General features: G+C 51.8%; 1 protein-coding gene across 1 annotated transcript in view; it reads left to right on the top strand.

The window, feature by feature from the left end:
- The first annotated feature begins 2,943 nt into the window (after positions 1-2,943).
- The window catches only part of ETNPPL (ethanolamine-phosphate phospho-lyase), a 23,276-nt gene continuing 9,901 nt past the window's right edge, over positions 2,944-16,318 (top strand). The window contains exons 1-10 of the mRNA XM_006162239.3: positions 2,944-3,169; positions 3,405-3,564; positions 4,382-4,456; positions 7,129-7,219; positions 8,880-8,996; positions 11,707-11,789; positions 12,300-12,525; positions 13,716-13,870; positions 15,260-15,346; positions 15,575-15,705. Coding sequence (XP_006162301.3) covers positions 3,115-3,169; positions 3,405-3,564; positions 4,382-4,456; positions 7,129-7,219; positions 8,880-8,996; positions 11,707-11,789; positions 12,300-12,525; positions 13,716-13,870; positions 15,260-15,346; positions 15,575-15,705 — 1,180 coding nt within the window. The 5' untranslated portion in view covers positions 2,944-3,114. The remainder of the gene's footprint in view (positions 3,170-3,404; positions 3,565-4,381; positions 4,457-7,128; positions 7,220-8,879; positions 8,997-11,706; positions 11,790-12,299; positions 12,526-13,715; positions 13,871-15,259; positions 15,347-15,574; positions 15,706-16,318) is intronic.

Genomic DNA, 16,318 nt, shown 5'->3' with positions numbered 1-16,318 from the left:
GCACGCTTCACAGCCTGCGCCCCAGCACCTGCAGCCACGGCGCCCCGCCGGTCCCGCCCGCAGCGGCGCCCCGCTGTCCGGCTGTCCGCAGCGCCCCCCCCACCGCGCCCCGCGCTCCCAAATCCGCACCCGGTCGGAGCGCGTGCTCCCGCGAGGCGCAGGCTCCGATGCCCTCTCGCCCTGACCCTCTCCCTCTGCGGGGCGGCGGGCAGCGAGGGCGGAGAGCCCCGGCGGTAGGGCGCGGTCCCAGGGACCCGTGCTGGCGAGCTCTCCGCCACTCCCACCCAGCTCGACCCTTTCTGGAAACCGAACTGAGGCATTTTGACGGTGGAGATGGAAACACGCGAACCCTGACGCCCCTGTTTACAGCTAGCCTTCGCGCGCGCTTGGTAAAGGGTTCATCCAGCCGGTTGGAAAACGTGGTGGCACCTTCAGCTAGAAGGGCCCGGCGAAGCACGGGGTCCCTAGTGAGCCCTCCCTTAGGTTCGAAAACGCCGTGTCCGTCCCAGCCTCCTCTGCCCGTGCTGTGGCGACTTGGCGAGCAGAGGCCGGTGGAGGCCGCTCCACGCTGGGTCCTGTCACCGTGCGGCCTCTAGCAAAGTGATTTCCTATCAGAGTGGGGCTAGCATTCACCTCCGCCAGAGTGAGCGCAGTGCGGTTCCCTGGCGGTTATGGGATCGGAACCTGTAAGAGCACCGCCCGCCGCTGCCGCAGCGGGCCCCCAACCCCTCGTACTGACAGGCGGTTAGCTGGGCGCCCCGCGGCAGGGGGATGGACCCGGGCCAGCAGAGGCTCCTCCTGTCCTCCAGGGAGCGTAGCTTAGACCAGGTCGCCCTCTCCACCCCAGTGAAGTCCAAACGCCACAATCCCTTATGTCAAGTTTCTGGCCCAGCAGCCAATCGCCGCTCCACTTCTCACCAACCCTTAGGGTAGTTTTCGACCCTGTGCTGTGCAGCTAGATTCCAGGGAGGGTTCTAACTGAGCAGACCGAATTCTGGGAAAGAAGAAACAAAAGCGCCCTGTCTGGAGGAACACCCCTCAGCCCAGGGCACAGCGGGAAGTAGGTTAGAACACAAAAATGAGGGATGCAGCTTTCGTAAACAGGGCTTCTTGGGTTGAACTCGCCGCTATAATTTAATAGCTAAGCTCTCATTGTGTGCGATTCATTTGAGCATGTTTAAAAACATCTGTGGGGCCAGCAGGTGGTGTGGTGGTTAAGGTCCTGGACATGATACAGCGCAGTTCAAGCCCCCCTTCCAGCAGCTTGAAACTCACGCTAGGGCCGTGTGCGTGTGTGCCCAAAATGCCAAGAGGAGAACAGAGAAGGGATTGTGGTGTGGCCATCGCCCCGGGGGTGATTTCTCACTTCCTGCCTCTCTGGTGAGGGCACAACGTTCTCTCTAAAAAGTAAAAAAAGAAATAATTAGAGTCGTCCCTTGTAGGTGTCGCAGGTAGTGCCCACTATGCTGAGGAAGTCCCTGCCTGTGCCTCGGAGTGTTTCCTTGTGCTTTGCTGTTTGCTTCCGCTTTATCATGAACTAGTGTTGGGCTGGCAGTGCCTTTCCACGTCCCCACAGACGACCGTACGGGACTTTCTTGTCCTATGTTCTATTGATAGAGTGCATTATATATATTTTTTTTTTTTTGAGAGGTTTTCACTATAGGGCGTGTGCGCTCGCCAGACAGACAGAGAGAAATCACCCCCCAGGGGGGATGGTCACGCCGCAATCCCTTCTCCTCCATTCTCCTCTCGGGATCTTGGGCATGCACACACACGCGCCCAGTGTGAGTTTTAAGCCACCAGGTCCAGGACGCGAACCACGGTCGACTATGTGGGAGTCCAGTGACATAGCCATTATGCTAACTGCTGGTCCCTCATATTTAATTTTTTTAAGTTTTTTGCCATAGGATGCATGTGCTTGCCAGAGAGACAGAGAGAGGCAGTGAGAGGGAAAGTGAGAGATCAACCCCAGGGGGCACGGCCATGCCACAATCCCTTCTTCTCCACTCTCCTCCTGGGATTTTGGGCACACAGATGTCCATTGTGAGTCTCCAGTCACCAGATCCAGGACTCTAACTTGGTCGGCCATGTGGGAGTCCAGTGCCGTAACCACTACACTGTCTGCTGGCCCCTGTATTTGAATCTGAATTCCATTCACTTCTTTATGAATTAGCTTAGAGGACAGTGAGAAAAGCCTATCTTGGGCTATGGTATAAAAACTGGTTTGGATTTTTTTTGTTTTGCTTTTTTTTCCCCTAGAGGGTGTGTGTGCTAGTCAGAAACAGAGAAAGAGAGAGGGACAATGAGGAAGCACCCCATGGGGGATGGCCATGCCACAATCTCCTCCTCTTCATCTCTCCCTTTCTCCCCAATTAAACCAATTATTTTCATTTCATTTTATTCATTTATTTATTCATTTGTTTATTTCAATTTGACCAGAGAGAGAGAAAGTGAGAGCAAGCCCCAGGTCCAGGACTTGAACCACAGTCGGCCACTGGGACTCTAGCACCCTTAACCACCACACCTGCTGCTGGCCCATCTCCCCAGTTTTTAAATTGCTTAAGGTGTTTACACATAGGTGATGATTTTAAGCACCATCAGAGGAACTGCAAGCAATAGCTAATGAGAATTTCCCACCAGTTCAAGCTCAGCTATTAATTTATACCTACAATTTAAATCCAAAGAAAGCCCTCCTCGTAGCCAGGAGCAGAGCTCAGACTTCACATGGGCCATTGTGGTTATCGTTCTCCAGCAAAGCAGAGGGGACCGAGGTCCTGGCGAGGGTAGAGCCAGCAGAGAGCTGATCCGCTCACAGGCTGCGCAGTCGGCACGCACTCCGGGGCCGAGGGCGAGCTACGTGGGCGGTGGAGACGGGGTTCCAGGGACAGGGTCCAGGCTGACGGAGGTGGAAGATGAAGACGAGTCCCAGCGCGTGCCGGTGTGCCTTCCCTCCCTTCCTATCACTTAATTCTCCACCGAGGGTGCCCCTCACGGAGGAGGGACGCTGCAGAGAAGCACCCCAGACAGAGAACGTCCTGTGACCCTTCCAGGCCCTCATGCAAAGTGTTCTTCCCTGCGGACCCCATCAAAATCGTGCGTGCCCGTGGCCAGTACATGTTCGACGAGAAGGGCGCGCAGTACCTGGACTGCATCAACAACGTCGCCCACGGTGAGCGCTCGTCCTTGGCACCTCGTGGGAGGGACAACAACGCAGCCAGGCCGCCTGGGCTCGGCTGCCTCCAGAGGAGTGTCCCGCCACCCCCAGTCCCTGCGCTGGACGGCGGCAGTGGCCACCTGGAACATTGCCACCAAATGTGGACTGGAAGGGAAGTCGCCTCTTTCCCCCCACCTGGCAGTCACTTAGACTCTAACTTACCTCTTGGGCTTCTGTCTCTGCACGGCAGTGGGGCACTGTCACCCCGGAGTGGTGCAGGCGGCCCTGAAGCAGATGGAGGTGCTCAACACCAACTCCAGGTTCCTGCACGACAACATCGTGGAGTACGCCAGGCGCCTCACAGCGACACTGCCGCCCGGGCTCTCTGTGTGCTACTTCACCAACTCCGGGTGGGTGCCCGGCTGCCCGCCACCTGCGCTGGCTCTGCCGCTCCCACGTTCACCTTCCCTTGGGGTTCGCGGGGGCCTGGAGGGCTGCCGTCTGACCACACCTGACACGCTCACCCTCCTCTCTGGCTCTGGGCCACCCTGACACGCTCACCCTCCTCTCTGGCTCTGGGCACACCTGACACGTTCACCTCTCTGACTCCCCACCAGATCACGCAACTCTGAACCTAACTTGTCTGCTGAGGCCTGGCTCTCCAGGAGAGGAGAAGGGGCTCGGCACCCATGGGCCTATGCGTGTTAACTAGTGCAGGCCGTGCCAGCTAGGGGGCTGGTCGCTTCCTTAAGTAAGCAGCACAAATACAAGGAGGAAAGGAAGAAGGAAATGTAAGCAAATAGACACCCAGCTCTCAAGGACTGTAAATTCAAGTATGTGTATATTCCTCATTTCATATACAGGGCGCTCATCAGATACGGGGCCAGTGCAGCAGAGGCAGGTGGCCACGCAGGCAGGCCTGCGCCTCCTGGTGTCCTGCTGCGGTCAGGCTTCACGCAGGCTTCCCAGCGTCCTCCAGGCTGGTCATCTGACGAGGCCGGGCTGGGCAGTGCACCCTAGCTGTTTCAGGTTTCTTCTGTCTCGTTCTTCACTGAAAACGCTAGGGCACGCGTGCTAGAAGGGGGGTGAGGTTGCAGGGCAGGCCAGAGGGAGGAGCAGGGGGACTTCAGAGTCCCGTATGGGTTTCTGAATGTCTTCTCGCAGCATTCGTAATCAGCATTTGGAACCCTGTGTCAAGTGTCCTCTCCACTGTGTTGTCTTCATTAGGTCCGAGGCCAACGACCTAGCCCTACGCCTGGCTCGGCAGTTCAGAGGCCACCAAGACGTGATCACGCTCGACCAGTAAGTGTGGCTGTAGGTTTCTAAGCAAGTTGCTCCTCTAGAGAGGGAATTCTTGGGTCCTCGGGAAAGTCATGACCCATTTTTGTACAGAGAAGCTAGAAAACTACGTCCCGACTCCCCCAACAACCTGCCACGTGGATTCTGTCTGTACTGGTACCACAAGTGCTATGGAGGGGGAATCTATAGAATAATGTTTTAAACAATGTGTTCAGCATCAAAGCCAACTCATGTCAGAGGATACTTTATTTCTTTTACATTCCTGCAAACAAGGGGGGCTCTTTGGGGTGCCGTAGTGTCTGCAGCTTCAGAGCTTTGCATGACTCGGGGCTGAGTTTCACACATCCCTGTTCACTGAGCTGCTCCTGCATGTAAGGAACATTCTTTTTAACACGTTGCAGGAAATTTTCCAAAAAAAATAACCACCAAGTAAAACTTAGTGCTCTGGGGCCAGTGGGCGGCATGGTGCTTAAGGTGCCAGACTGCCCCATGGCCGACTGCAGTTGGAGTCCCGGACCTGGAGGCTTCTTTTCTCACTCTCTCGCCCTCCTCATGAGTGCACATAACCCACAGCATGTTAAATGCCAATAATAATTAATAACTAGAATAAAGTGAATCATCGGGATAAAGATAGCTTAGTGTTTTCTCATTGGCTCATGATTACCAAAAGCCACTCTGTAGCCTGGGCTCTCCGACTCAAACCTGCCGCATTTTATGCCAGAATGCAGAGGGTGGCATTGGACAGGAGCTTCGTCCTGTGCCCTGCTGTGGGATCCTGTCGTTCCATGTGGCGGACGGTGTTGTCATGCGTATCGTTGCTATCTACGTGTGGATTTCAAGGTGTCTTGCACTGAGATAAGCTCAGACTTGGACGGCGCATACCCACAGACTCCTCGAAGTCACCCACGTCTTATCCATGCTTCCGGGACGTGGGCATCGGTGTCCACCTGACAGCAGCGCTGTCCTCTCCCCGTCCCTGCCTTCCGCGTCCTCAGTCTGTGATGCCAGACGCCAGGTGGCCGGGCTGTCCCATTCCGCTCCCCTCACTCAGTGCTGCCCGTGGGAGTGCGGCGTAAGCCCGGCGGGCTCCCGGAGGTCCCGGAGTTGTCCTGCACACGCAGCCCGGTGTAAGGGACAGGAGACAGTTTGCTTCCTCTTAAGTCTTCAAAATCAAATGTGTTTTACACCCACAGCACATCTCAGATCCACTAGTTTTCTTTCTTTTATTTTTTCTGTTTTGTTTGTTTTTGTTTTGCTTTACCGTGTGTGGACACTTACCAGACAGAGGCGAGGAGTGAGAAAGCAGCCTCAGGAGGAGTGCCCACACATAACCCCTTCTCTTCCATTCTCCTCTCCGGGTTTGGGCACGTGCATAAGCCTGGCATATATTTGAGGCTCTGGATCCAGGACTCAAACCACTAGTCGGCCATGTGGGATCTAGCCACCTTAACCGTACGCCACCTTGTTGGCCCAGTCTGAGACATTTCAAACATCTTTTCCCAACCTAAGTCTGTGCACACTGTCCTCAGAGTTCCGTATAAGTTTCTAAATGTCTTCCCGCAGCTTTCGCAATCAGCGTTTCGGAACCCTGTGCCAACAGCGTCCTTATATTAATGGGAATCTTTACTTTTTATAAAATAAAACAGGCACACATCAAATTTTTTTGAGAAATTTTTGCTATAGGGTGCATGAGCTTACCAGAAAGACAGAGAGAGACAGAAAGTGAGAAATCACCCACCAGGGGGGATGGCCACACCGCAATCCCTTCTCCATTCTCATCTTGCATGTTGGAGCAGGCATGCACGCGTGCTCAGCATGAGTTTAAGCTGCCGGAACGTGAACCGCGGGCGACTACGTGGGAGTCCAGCACCATAACCGTTATGCCATCTGCCAGTCCCTAAGCACGGACTTCATCTTATGCATATTTTGGTGTGTTACTCGCTGTCCCCAACACCCATCTCACCCTCCAGATCACAAAGCTGTTGTGCGGTTTTCAAGGAGCTTTAGAATTACTTCTTACCAAACCCGTCACCATTCATCCATTTCGTCACCGTTTGTGTAGCTAAGTGGCTGTCCTCACCTCCTCGCTCTCTCCCAGGATCACACCAACTGTCTGCCCGGGGCTTTGCAGCACGCCTCGCAGTAAGGCAGGGCAAGTTCTTCCTCTTTAACCACTTCTCAGTCTGAATTCTCCTTAAGGAGATCTCTGTTCCTTCCCAGCTAAGACTTGCTGGGTATTTGCAATTTGACAACCTTTAGAAATCATCCTGGACAGAAACAGTCATTCTGGGACATGAACTTGGCTAAATCTACTAGACTTTAAACCTGTAACACGTTTAAAAATGCATACATGTGAAGCTTTGCATGAAGATAGAAAACAGTTCTTGCATTGAGACCATCTAATTGAGCAATATGATCCAAGTAAGTATTTTCCCTACTTAGGAAGAAATTCCCTATGTGGCCACACACCTGGCTCTGCGTGTTTACTACACACGTCAGGAGGCCCGGACAGACACCGCTGGCCAGGCTGGGGAGACCTGGACTCCGTGGACCCTGTGTGATGTGATCTGGCACGGCGCTCAGATCTCCCTGGACGCGGACGCCCTGAGACATGGCTTCTCATGTACTAGACGCAGCCGTCCGGGGTGACTTCGGTTTCTGTTCTCTCTTTCCAGCGCTTACCATGGTCACCTCACGTCTTTGATTGAGATTAGTCCCTACAAATTTCTGAACGGCAAAGATGCCAAGAAGGAATTTGTGCACGTGGTAAGTCTCAGAGTCCCGGAGTCAGAGGTTAATACTGGAAGGAAGCCTTGCGAGAATCCAGCCCAAAGCTTTCACCCGCGTGAACCCGAGAAGAAAGCAGGATGGAGTGTGGTCTGTGATGGGTGAGGCCGCGGCAGACTGGTCTCCCGTCCGTGGGAAGGCGGGTGGCGGCAGTCAGTGCGGTGAAGGCTTGTGGCCGCCGTGCGCCGCGCTGGCTTCCCAGCTCGCTGATGGTACGTTCGTTTCTTCTCTGATGCCAACTAGAAATTCAGAGTTGAAGTAAGAGTCTCCTAAAACTTAATTGCTCTGGACCAGCAGGTGGCATAATGGCTATGTCTCTGGGCTCCCATGTAGTCGACCATGGTTCAAGTCCCAGACCTGGTGGTTGAAAATCGCCCCAGGCACACGTGCGTGTGTGCCCAAGATCCCGAGAGAATGGAGGAGATGAGATTGTGGCATGGCCATTCCCCCTGGGGGGTGATTTCTTGCTTTCTGTCTCTCTGTCTCTCTGTCTTTCTGGCCAGCACACGTGCCCCATAGCAAAAAAAAAAATGTACTTCTCTGTGCTAAATGATTACATAGATTCATTAAGTGGACTAAAGACTCTTCTACACTGGTAAAACAGTAAAATTCATTTGGTGTTTTTGTAGTTTGTTTTGCTATAGGGCACATGCATAACGGGACAGAGAGCGAAAATAAAGCCACCGGGCTTCATCACTGCTATGGGCCAGCCTAGGCGTTCACATTAACTAAGGATCTGTAGGCTTTTTCTTTGAAAAGAATTATTTTATTTAACTTTATTTATTTACTTACTTATATTAATTAGACCATAGAGGGACAGAGCAAGAGAGAGAAAGAGGGGAACCAGCAGTTAGCGTAATGACTATGTCGCTGGACTCCCACATAGTCGACCGCGGTTCGTGTCCCGGACCCGGTGGCTTAAACTCACGCCGGGTGCGTGTGCGTGCGTGCCCAAGATCCCGAGAGGAGAATGGAGGAGAAGGGATTGCGGCGTGACCATCCCCCCTGGGGGGTGATTTCTTGCTTTCTGTCTCTATGTCTCTCTCTGTCTGTCTGGCGAGTGCACGCACCCTACAGTGAAAATCTCTCCAAAAAAAAAAAAAAGAGAGAGAGAGAGAGAAAGAGAGGGAAAGTGAGAAAGCAAGCCACCAGATCTGGGGCTCAAACCTTGGTCAGTCACGCGGGAGTCCAGCACTCTTAACCACCATGTCACCTGCTGGTCCCAAAGATCTGTAGACTTTCTAAGAGAATCATCAATGCCTTCTTTTAAGAGCTTAAGATTTCGAAGTCAGTGCTAATAATAATTTAAGTCCGAATAATTATAACTTGTGACAGCGCTGCTTCGTGCTGGTTCGTTTTAGATGTGGGACCGTTAGCACAGTCTCCGTTCATTGGCATTCCCAGAAAATACGTGAATTTACTGTTCATGTGACCCGGGCATCAGGGTGTCAGGGCAAGCCCCTTTCGGAGTTCAGACAAGTCAGTTCTTCACGGGATCCAGAGCTTTCAGGGAGAAGTAGGCAGGACCCAGCAACCCTTCATCCACACAGTCGCTTTCCGACGTGCCTGGTGGGAAGACCTTTCGTTCAAGTTCACGAACACGCAAATAACCAGACACCACGCTTCTTCACGCCTCCAGGCACCAGCTCCAGACACGTACAGAGGCCCATTCCGAGAGGACCACGCTGACCCCGCCGGGGCCTACGCCGATGAAGTGAAGACGATCATTGAAGAGGCTCAGGGCCGGGGGAGGAAGGTCAGTACTTACCGCTTTGGAACATGTTGCCATGGCTTGTGAAACGGGCCAGGACCACAGCACTCACTAAAGAGATGGCAAAGGACCGGCTCTCAAGTCCCATCTGTGCTTCCCCAGTTCCATTCCCCCGGTTCGTGTTTCCAACAAGGCACTACTGAGGCCAGCCCAAAGACTGCCTGCCTCCGTTCATCCTGGAAGTACGATCGCTGTGGGCGCTGCAAACCCAGGGGCTGATTCCCACTCCTCCCAGTGTGCGGGGCTGGTCCAGAGGGCAGGAGAAGAGAGAACTAGGGGAGGGACAAGCTCGGGGACAGACGTTTCAACTGAGTCACGCCAGGGGTTAATGTGCGTGAAGGAGAGGGGAGCTGCGTGGCCCAGCCCAGATGTCCCATCCGATGGGGGCCTGGGCACGTCCCTTGAACTGGCTCAGCATCCCTAAAGCGTGGAGCTGGGTGTTGGTCAGCAGCTGCCTACGCCAGCGGAAAAGTGTTCTTCTGGTTCGGCCTGACCTTAGACAGAACCAGAACCCTTGAGAGCAAGGGAACCAGGTTTTCACCTTCCCAGTCTTTGGCTGTCCTCAGCTTAATGTTCAATCCTCAGCCCGTCTGAGGGTCACTACAGTGAATTTACTAATGCAACCTGACAGAACTTTGCCCTAAACTGGTTAATGGTGTAGACGTGGCAAATTTTTTAGAAGTTATAATTTGAAAGAAGTTGCTTTTTCCAATTAACCCGAGTATTTTTGCCTTCATAATGCAGCCATTCATGTTCCTTAGCCGTTTCTCTTTCCTTCCCCAACCGTCCGCTCCCACGCCCTCTCCTGTGAGTTTCTGCATGGCTCTCCCCAGCCCTGGGGCTTCGTCTTCCTTGACACAGCCTCTCCCTCCCACACAGACAGTAGATGATGCTCTCTGGGGAAGGTTTACGCTAACAGGATCAAGTCCGGACTCAGCTGCTAAGGGTTGGGTAATTTTTCGAGAATATTAGCATTCAATAGTTACTGGAACAAAACTGGCGTGTTAATGCTGAGAGCAGGGGCCTGACGGCGCTGCACGGCAGTAAAAACGCAGCCATCAGGGAAATACATGAGGGAAGGTTGCCAGTTTGAGTCCAGAGACCCCCCCACCCCCATATGCCGTGTACACGTGTGCGCGGACCCAGGCTGGCTGGAGCTGGGGTGCATCGTGGCCTCAGGTCCTTGTCGGGAGTGCTGTATCTCTCCCGCACACTCCCTGTTTCTCACTTGTGAAATAAATAACAAAAGTTATGCTGTGGGGGCCAGCAGGTGGCACAGTCGTTAAGGCACTGGATTCCCACATGGCCAACTACGGTGTGAGTCCCAGGTGTGTGCGCGGACCCAGGCTGGCTGGAGCTGGGGTGCATCGTGGCCTCAGGTCCTTGTCGGGAGTGCTGTATCTCTCCCGCACACTCCCTGTTTCTCACTTGTGAAATAAATAACAAAAGTTATGCTGTGGGGGCCAGCAGGTGGCACAGTCGTTAAGGCACTGGATTCCCACATGGCCAACAACGGTGTGAGTCCCAGGTCTGTAGGTTTGAAAATCATGCCAGGTACATGTGCATGTGTGCCCAAAATCCCAAGAAGAGGATAGATGAGAAGGGATTTTGGCATGGCCATCCCCCTGGGGAGTAACCTCTCACATTCTGTCTCTTCAGTGACCTCATGTGCCCTATGGCAAAAATCTAAAAAACAAAACCAAAATTAATGCTGAAGGGAACCAGCAGAGGGCATAACAGTTATATTGCTGGACTCCCATGTAGTCAACCGTGGTTCAAGACCTGGATCTGGTAGCTTAAAACACACCAGGCACATGTGTGAGCGTGCTCAAGATCCCGAGAGGAGAGTGGAGGAGAAGGGATTGCAGTGTGGCCATCCCTTTCAGGGGAAGGGGTGATCCATCTACCTCTTTCTGTCTCTCCAGTGAGTGCACGCATCCTATAGCCAAAACCTCTCTCTTAAAAAATAAATTAAATTAAATTAAATAATGATGAAGGCAATGAGAGAATAGAGGAAGGGCCCTTCAGACTAGTAGGTGCGTTTGAAAAGTCATGGAGCTTTAGAGGAGGAATCTTGCCAACAACTTTGTTCCATAGCTAAGAAACTAAGGAAAACAAAAAAAGATTGGGGCTGGCAGGTGGCATGGAGGTTAAGGTACTAGACTCCCACAGGGCCAACTCTGGTGTGAGTCCCGGACCTGGCAGCTTGCTCTCTCATTTTGCTTTTCTGTCTGTCTCTCTCTACAGTCAAACTAAAAATAAATGATAACAATTTAAAAAAAGTAAAAGCGTTTAACTCAGAGCAACGCAGTCACGGGGTGATCTGAACTGTCGTAGAACCCTGCTCTTCTGGTTTCTGAAGTCGTGCTCCTGGCACTTTCTGCTCCTGTCGGCCCCTCTGTCCCACCTTCTCTCCGAGCCCCTGGAGCACACTCTGTGGTGGCTGTCACCAATTGCCTGACCGTTGGGCTGAGCCCGGCGCAGGACAAGACACCTGGGGCACGTTCCAAGCCTGCTTTCCCCACGCCCCTGGGCTTGGTGCTGCCCTTGGAACAAGGGTGATGTTGAAGACGTCAACGGCCTGTCTGCCACTCGCCATAGGCCTACCGGTAGCCGTTCTGAGACAGCCAGCTCTGTCAGACTCTTGCAGGGAGGAGGGAGCCTAATGGACTCGCACCTGTCTTCTCTTTTGTAGATCGCTGCATTTATTGCCGAATCCATGCAGAGCTGTGGTGGACAAATAATCCCTCCAGCAGGCTACTTCCAGAAAGTGGCAGAGTATGTACTGACTTGGGCATGCTGGGTCAAGGTGAGGCACTGGGAGCACCCTGTAGGGCTGCTCTGTTTGCTGAGGCTGGCGGTGCAGAGCCACTCCTGCCAGCCCCGGGCTGTAGGTACTCCTCAGCCTTCCCAAGAGCCAGCAATAAAGGGTTTACACATGACCTGGAAGGCCCCAGTCTGACACCTCTCTGACTGGCTAGTCCCCAAATCTTCCCAGTTACTACACATCTGAAGATCAAATCTGCAAAAACCCACTCGTGCAATTATTTTTCTTTGACTTAAAGTGCCACAGTACAAACCCAAATGACATGGATGTGCCTAAGCTAGAAAGTCTGTGGTTACACTGTCAAGTCACAGAGCTCCACGCGGGGTTGAAGTACTGAATGTGATCAACAAAAACTAAGACCCAGGTTAACACATTGCTCTGTCTTCAGTAGTCTGGATCTTGGTGGATGGGTCTGGGGACTCTTGGGTGAGAAGGCGTCAGACCATGCCTTTACTTTGCAGGTATGTCCGTGGGGCTGGGGGCGTGTTTATAGCTGACGAAGTTCAGGTCGGCTTTGGCCGAGCTGGGAAACATTTCTGGAGCTTCCAAATGCATGGTGAAGACTTCATTCCAGACATTGTCACCATGGGAAAGCCAATGGGCAATGGCCACCCCATGGCATGTGTGGTGACGACCAAAGAAATCGCAGAAGCCTTCAGCAGCTCTGGGATGGAGTATTTCAACACGGTAAATCTTGGCCTCCAGCTTCAATTCTGGGAGGAAAAACAGTGCATGTGCCTACTCTCTGAGCTCAGCATTGTCACAGGCCAGCCTGGCTTGGCCAGACGTGGCTCTCCCAGACTCCGCTCCATCTGCTCCTTGTGTTTTTTTTGTTTATCTTTCTCCCTCCTAAATTGCTCCATGAGAAATGGCTGCTCTGCTAAACTCTAGAGGGTGGTTTTTGTTGTTGTTGTTGTTGTTGTTCTTTTTTTTTTTTCTTTTTTTCAGAGAGAGAGAGCTATTTTTGCTATAGGGTCTATACACTGGCCAGAGAGACAGAAACTAGAAATAACCCTCCAGGGGTGATGGCCACACCACAATCCCTTCTCCATTCTTCTCTTGGAATTTTGGGCATACGCACCCAGCATGAGTTTAAGCCACTGGGTCCAGGACTTGAACTGCAGTTGACTATGTGGAAATCCAGCTACATAAACATTATGCTGCCTACTGGTCCCAGTGGTAATATTTTGGTGAAGAGATTATATGATTTTTTTTTGTTTTTGTATTATAGTTCTATTCCAACATGTTTAAAGTAGCTAGATGGTTCAGTACTGTGAATGCTATATAGTTGTAATAAAGATACTAACTTTGTATCTTTGGGAAATTTTACTTCCTTGGTTTTAGTTCCATGAGCTGCAAGCTTGGGAAAATCATTGTAGTTTATGCAGTATATATAATCACACTCACAACAGCTATGATAAGAACCCAAGGACGTAGATTATTTGGAGTGAACGCCTTTGCTTAGCTGTTGTCACACAGCTCTTCGAGAGCAAAGACCTCTGGTTCCCTCACTGAACCACACTCTGAAATCCTTAACACCCAGCACAACATCTGTTTTTCATTTGGATGAACCAGGAAGTTTCATACCAGTTAATGAGCATGGAGAATATAATTTGGGATGAATTATTACTTCACACTGAATAACTAGAACTGTGCTACATGCTAAATCTGAGAAACTGGAATTATAAAAGAACATCTTATTGCATTTGCATCTCCCCTTTGCACACAGGTGCTGGTTTCTCACCGATGAGGCGCTATCACAGATTCAACAGTCAGAGTTCTCGATGAGGCACTATCACAGACTCAACAGTCAGAGTGCTCAATGAGGCACTATCACAGTCTCAACAGTCAGAGTTCTCGCTTGTCTCTTTCTGCAGTATGGAGGGAACCCGGTGTCCTGCGCTGTTGGTTTGGCTGTCCTGGATATCATTGAAAGTGAGGACCTTCAAGGAAATGCCACCAGAGTAGGGAATTACCTTGTCGAGTTACTACAGAAACAGAAGGCTAAGCACCCTCTAATAGGAGACATTCGGTATGTTTGTCATGAAGTTGTCATGTGGCTATGCTTTTTTTTTTTTTTTGGAGAGATTTTTGCTATAGAGTGCATGTGCTCGCCAGACAGACAGAGAGACATAGAGACAGAAAGCAAGAAATCACCCCCCAGGAGGGATGGTCACGCTGCAATCCCTTCTCCTCCATTCTCCTCTCAGGATCTTGGGCATGCATGCACATGCGCCCGGCGTGAGTTTTAAGTCACCGGGTCTGGGATGCGAACCGCGGTCAACTACATGGGAGTCCAGCGACATAGCCATTACGCTAACTGCTGGTTCCCGCTATACATTTTTTTAAATTACTTAAATTTTAAACATTTATTTTGTTTTCTCCTTTATCCACAAAAGAGCTCATGAACATGCCTAAGAAAGAGAGAACACCCTTCACAGGGTGTGATTGCACCACAGTCCCTCCTGTCCTCTAGCCCGTCAGATAGTGGATACTCAAGTGCACAACTGGCACATTTCAGGCCAACCAGGTTGGGGATTCAAACCATGGTAGTTACGTGAGATCCTGCTTCTCTTGCTACACCACGGAGCCGGCCCAGTCTTAAACATTTGAAATAAAGTGCACTGGGCCAGCTGGTAGAACGGTGGTTACAGGAACTGGATCTCACATGACTGAGTGTGACACTCAAGTCCCAGACTTGGTGCCTTGAAAAATAAGCCACACACATGTGCATGTGTGCCCCAAATCCTGGGAGGAGAATGGAGAAGGGACTGTGGCATGGTCAGCCCCCTGGGTGGTGATTTCTCACTTTCTCTCCCTCTCTCTTTCTGTCTCTCTCTGGTGAGCCTAAGTACTCTATAGCAAAACAAACAAATATATAAAGCTAAACACACACACTCACACACACACACACAAACAGCAAAAGGCAAACATCATTCTTAATCCAGAACCCAGAAATCACCACTGATAACATTTGGGTACATATTTTTTCTGACTTTCATGCTTTTTGCCTCTTCATAATGTTAAGATATTATCAGCAATGAAAAGATAAAAAGCATAAAGTAAAAGTAACTTAAATGATCCATTGAAAATCGTCTAAAATACTGTCCTGGGAAGCTGGATATTTTTCACAGGTGTGTGTGTGTGTATAAACACATATACCACTAATATTTTGAGATGATAAATGACATAAAAGGGACATCTTTAGGCTTTTTTCTTTTATAGCTAATTAAAAAAAAAAAAAAAAGACAAAAACCGGCTTGTTTCCAAACCTAGCGACTATAGGGAGTACTGCATTGGTTAGAATCAACAGTGACCCATTGAGCTTCAAGTCAGACTAATGCTGGGACCACATTAACTTTTCGAGACAAGCGGGTCTTGCCAGAGTGTGTGTCACGCTTCCTTTCCTCACCTCCGGCAGAGGCATTGGCCTTTTCATTGGCATCGACCTGGTGCAGGACCAGAACAGGACCCCAGCCACCGCCGAGGCTCAGCACGTCATCTACCAGTAAGCCCGCCCGCACCCAGCCGCGTCTGCCCGTGATGTCGCCGTTGGAGAGTTGGTTTCACAGCCTTTCCTCTCTCCAAAGGGGCCCTAGATGCATCAGCAGTGAACGTGGGCTTCTTGAGTGCAGACCCCTCATTTCTCCGAGAGCCTCATCTGCAGACCGTCTGGGCTGCTGTTGCACTCACACACACACTCACATGCACTCCCATGCACTTCCTGCTCTAACAGGATGAAAGAGAGAGGTGTGCTCCTGAGCGCCGACGGCCCTCACAGAAACGTGCTGAAGATAAAGCCGCCCATGTGCTTCACGGAAGGAGATGCCACGCTCATGGTGGACCAGCTGGACGGGATTCTCACAGGTAGGGCCCCGCCTGCCCAGTCACCCCCAGAAGTGGCTCTTTCCACCTCAAACCAGGAAAACAGCCCAGAAAGCACGGCACACTCGGCTCAGTCGGCGCCAGCGTGGACTCGCACATGTCCAGTCCGGGCGTTACTGGAACAGCACGCCGCCTTTTCCCGGGGTAGCCAGAGTGCCAAAGTCGCATGCCGTGTGGCCTGACTCAGCGCGTGGGCCTGGCAGGCCCAGGTGTGCAGCCTTTTCTGAACCGTTAAACCCAGGAAGCATCTGTTGTAGAGAAGTGGCAGGGGTGTGGCATGGTGCACCACGACAGAGGGACAGAGGTCCTGGACAATCCCATTTCTGCTTCTGAAAAGGAAAACTGTTCTGCGTGTTGAGTAAGGTGTGTCTGTCACTGCTGTGAGCATTCAGGCCTGCGGGCTTCAGACCATACTGGGAGCCATGCCCACTGCGGGTTAAAGGAGCCGCATCCTCCACAGCCAGCCACACTGCTCAAATCCCTGGTGGCTTGAAAAACATGCCCATTGTGTGTTTCTGTGTGCACGAGGTCTGGACAGGATGGAGAAGTGGAGGAGAAAGACGGGTCTGGGGCATGACCAGGCCCACGGGGTGGG

Source organism: Tupaia chinensis, unplaced genomic scaffold (genome assembly GCF_000334495.1).
Source record: "Tupaia chinensis unplaced genomic scaffold, TupChi_1.0 Scaffold139767_1, whole genome shotgun sequence".
NCBI lineage: Eukaryota > Metazoa > Chordata > Mammalia > Scandentia > Tupaiidae > Tupaia > Tupaia belangeri.
This window is presented reverse-complemented; position numbering and strand designations above follow the sequence as displayed.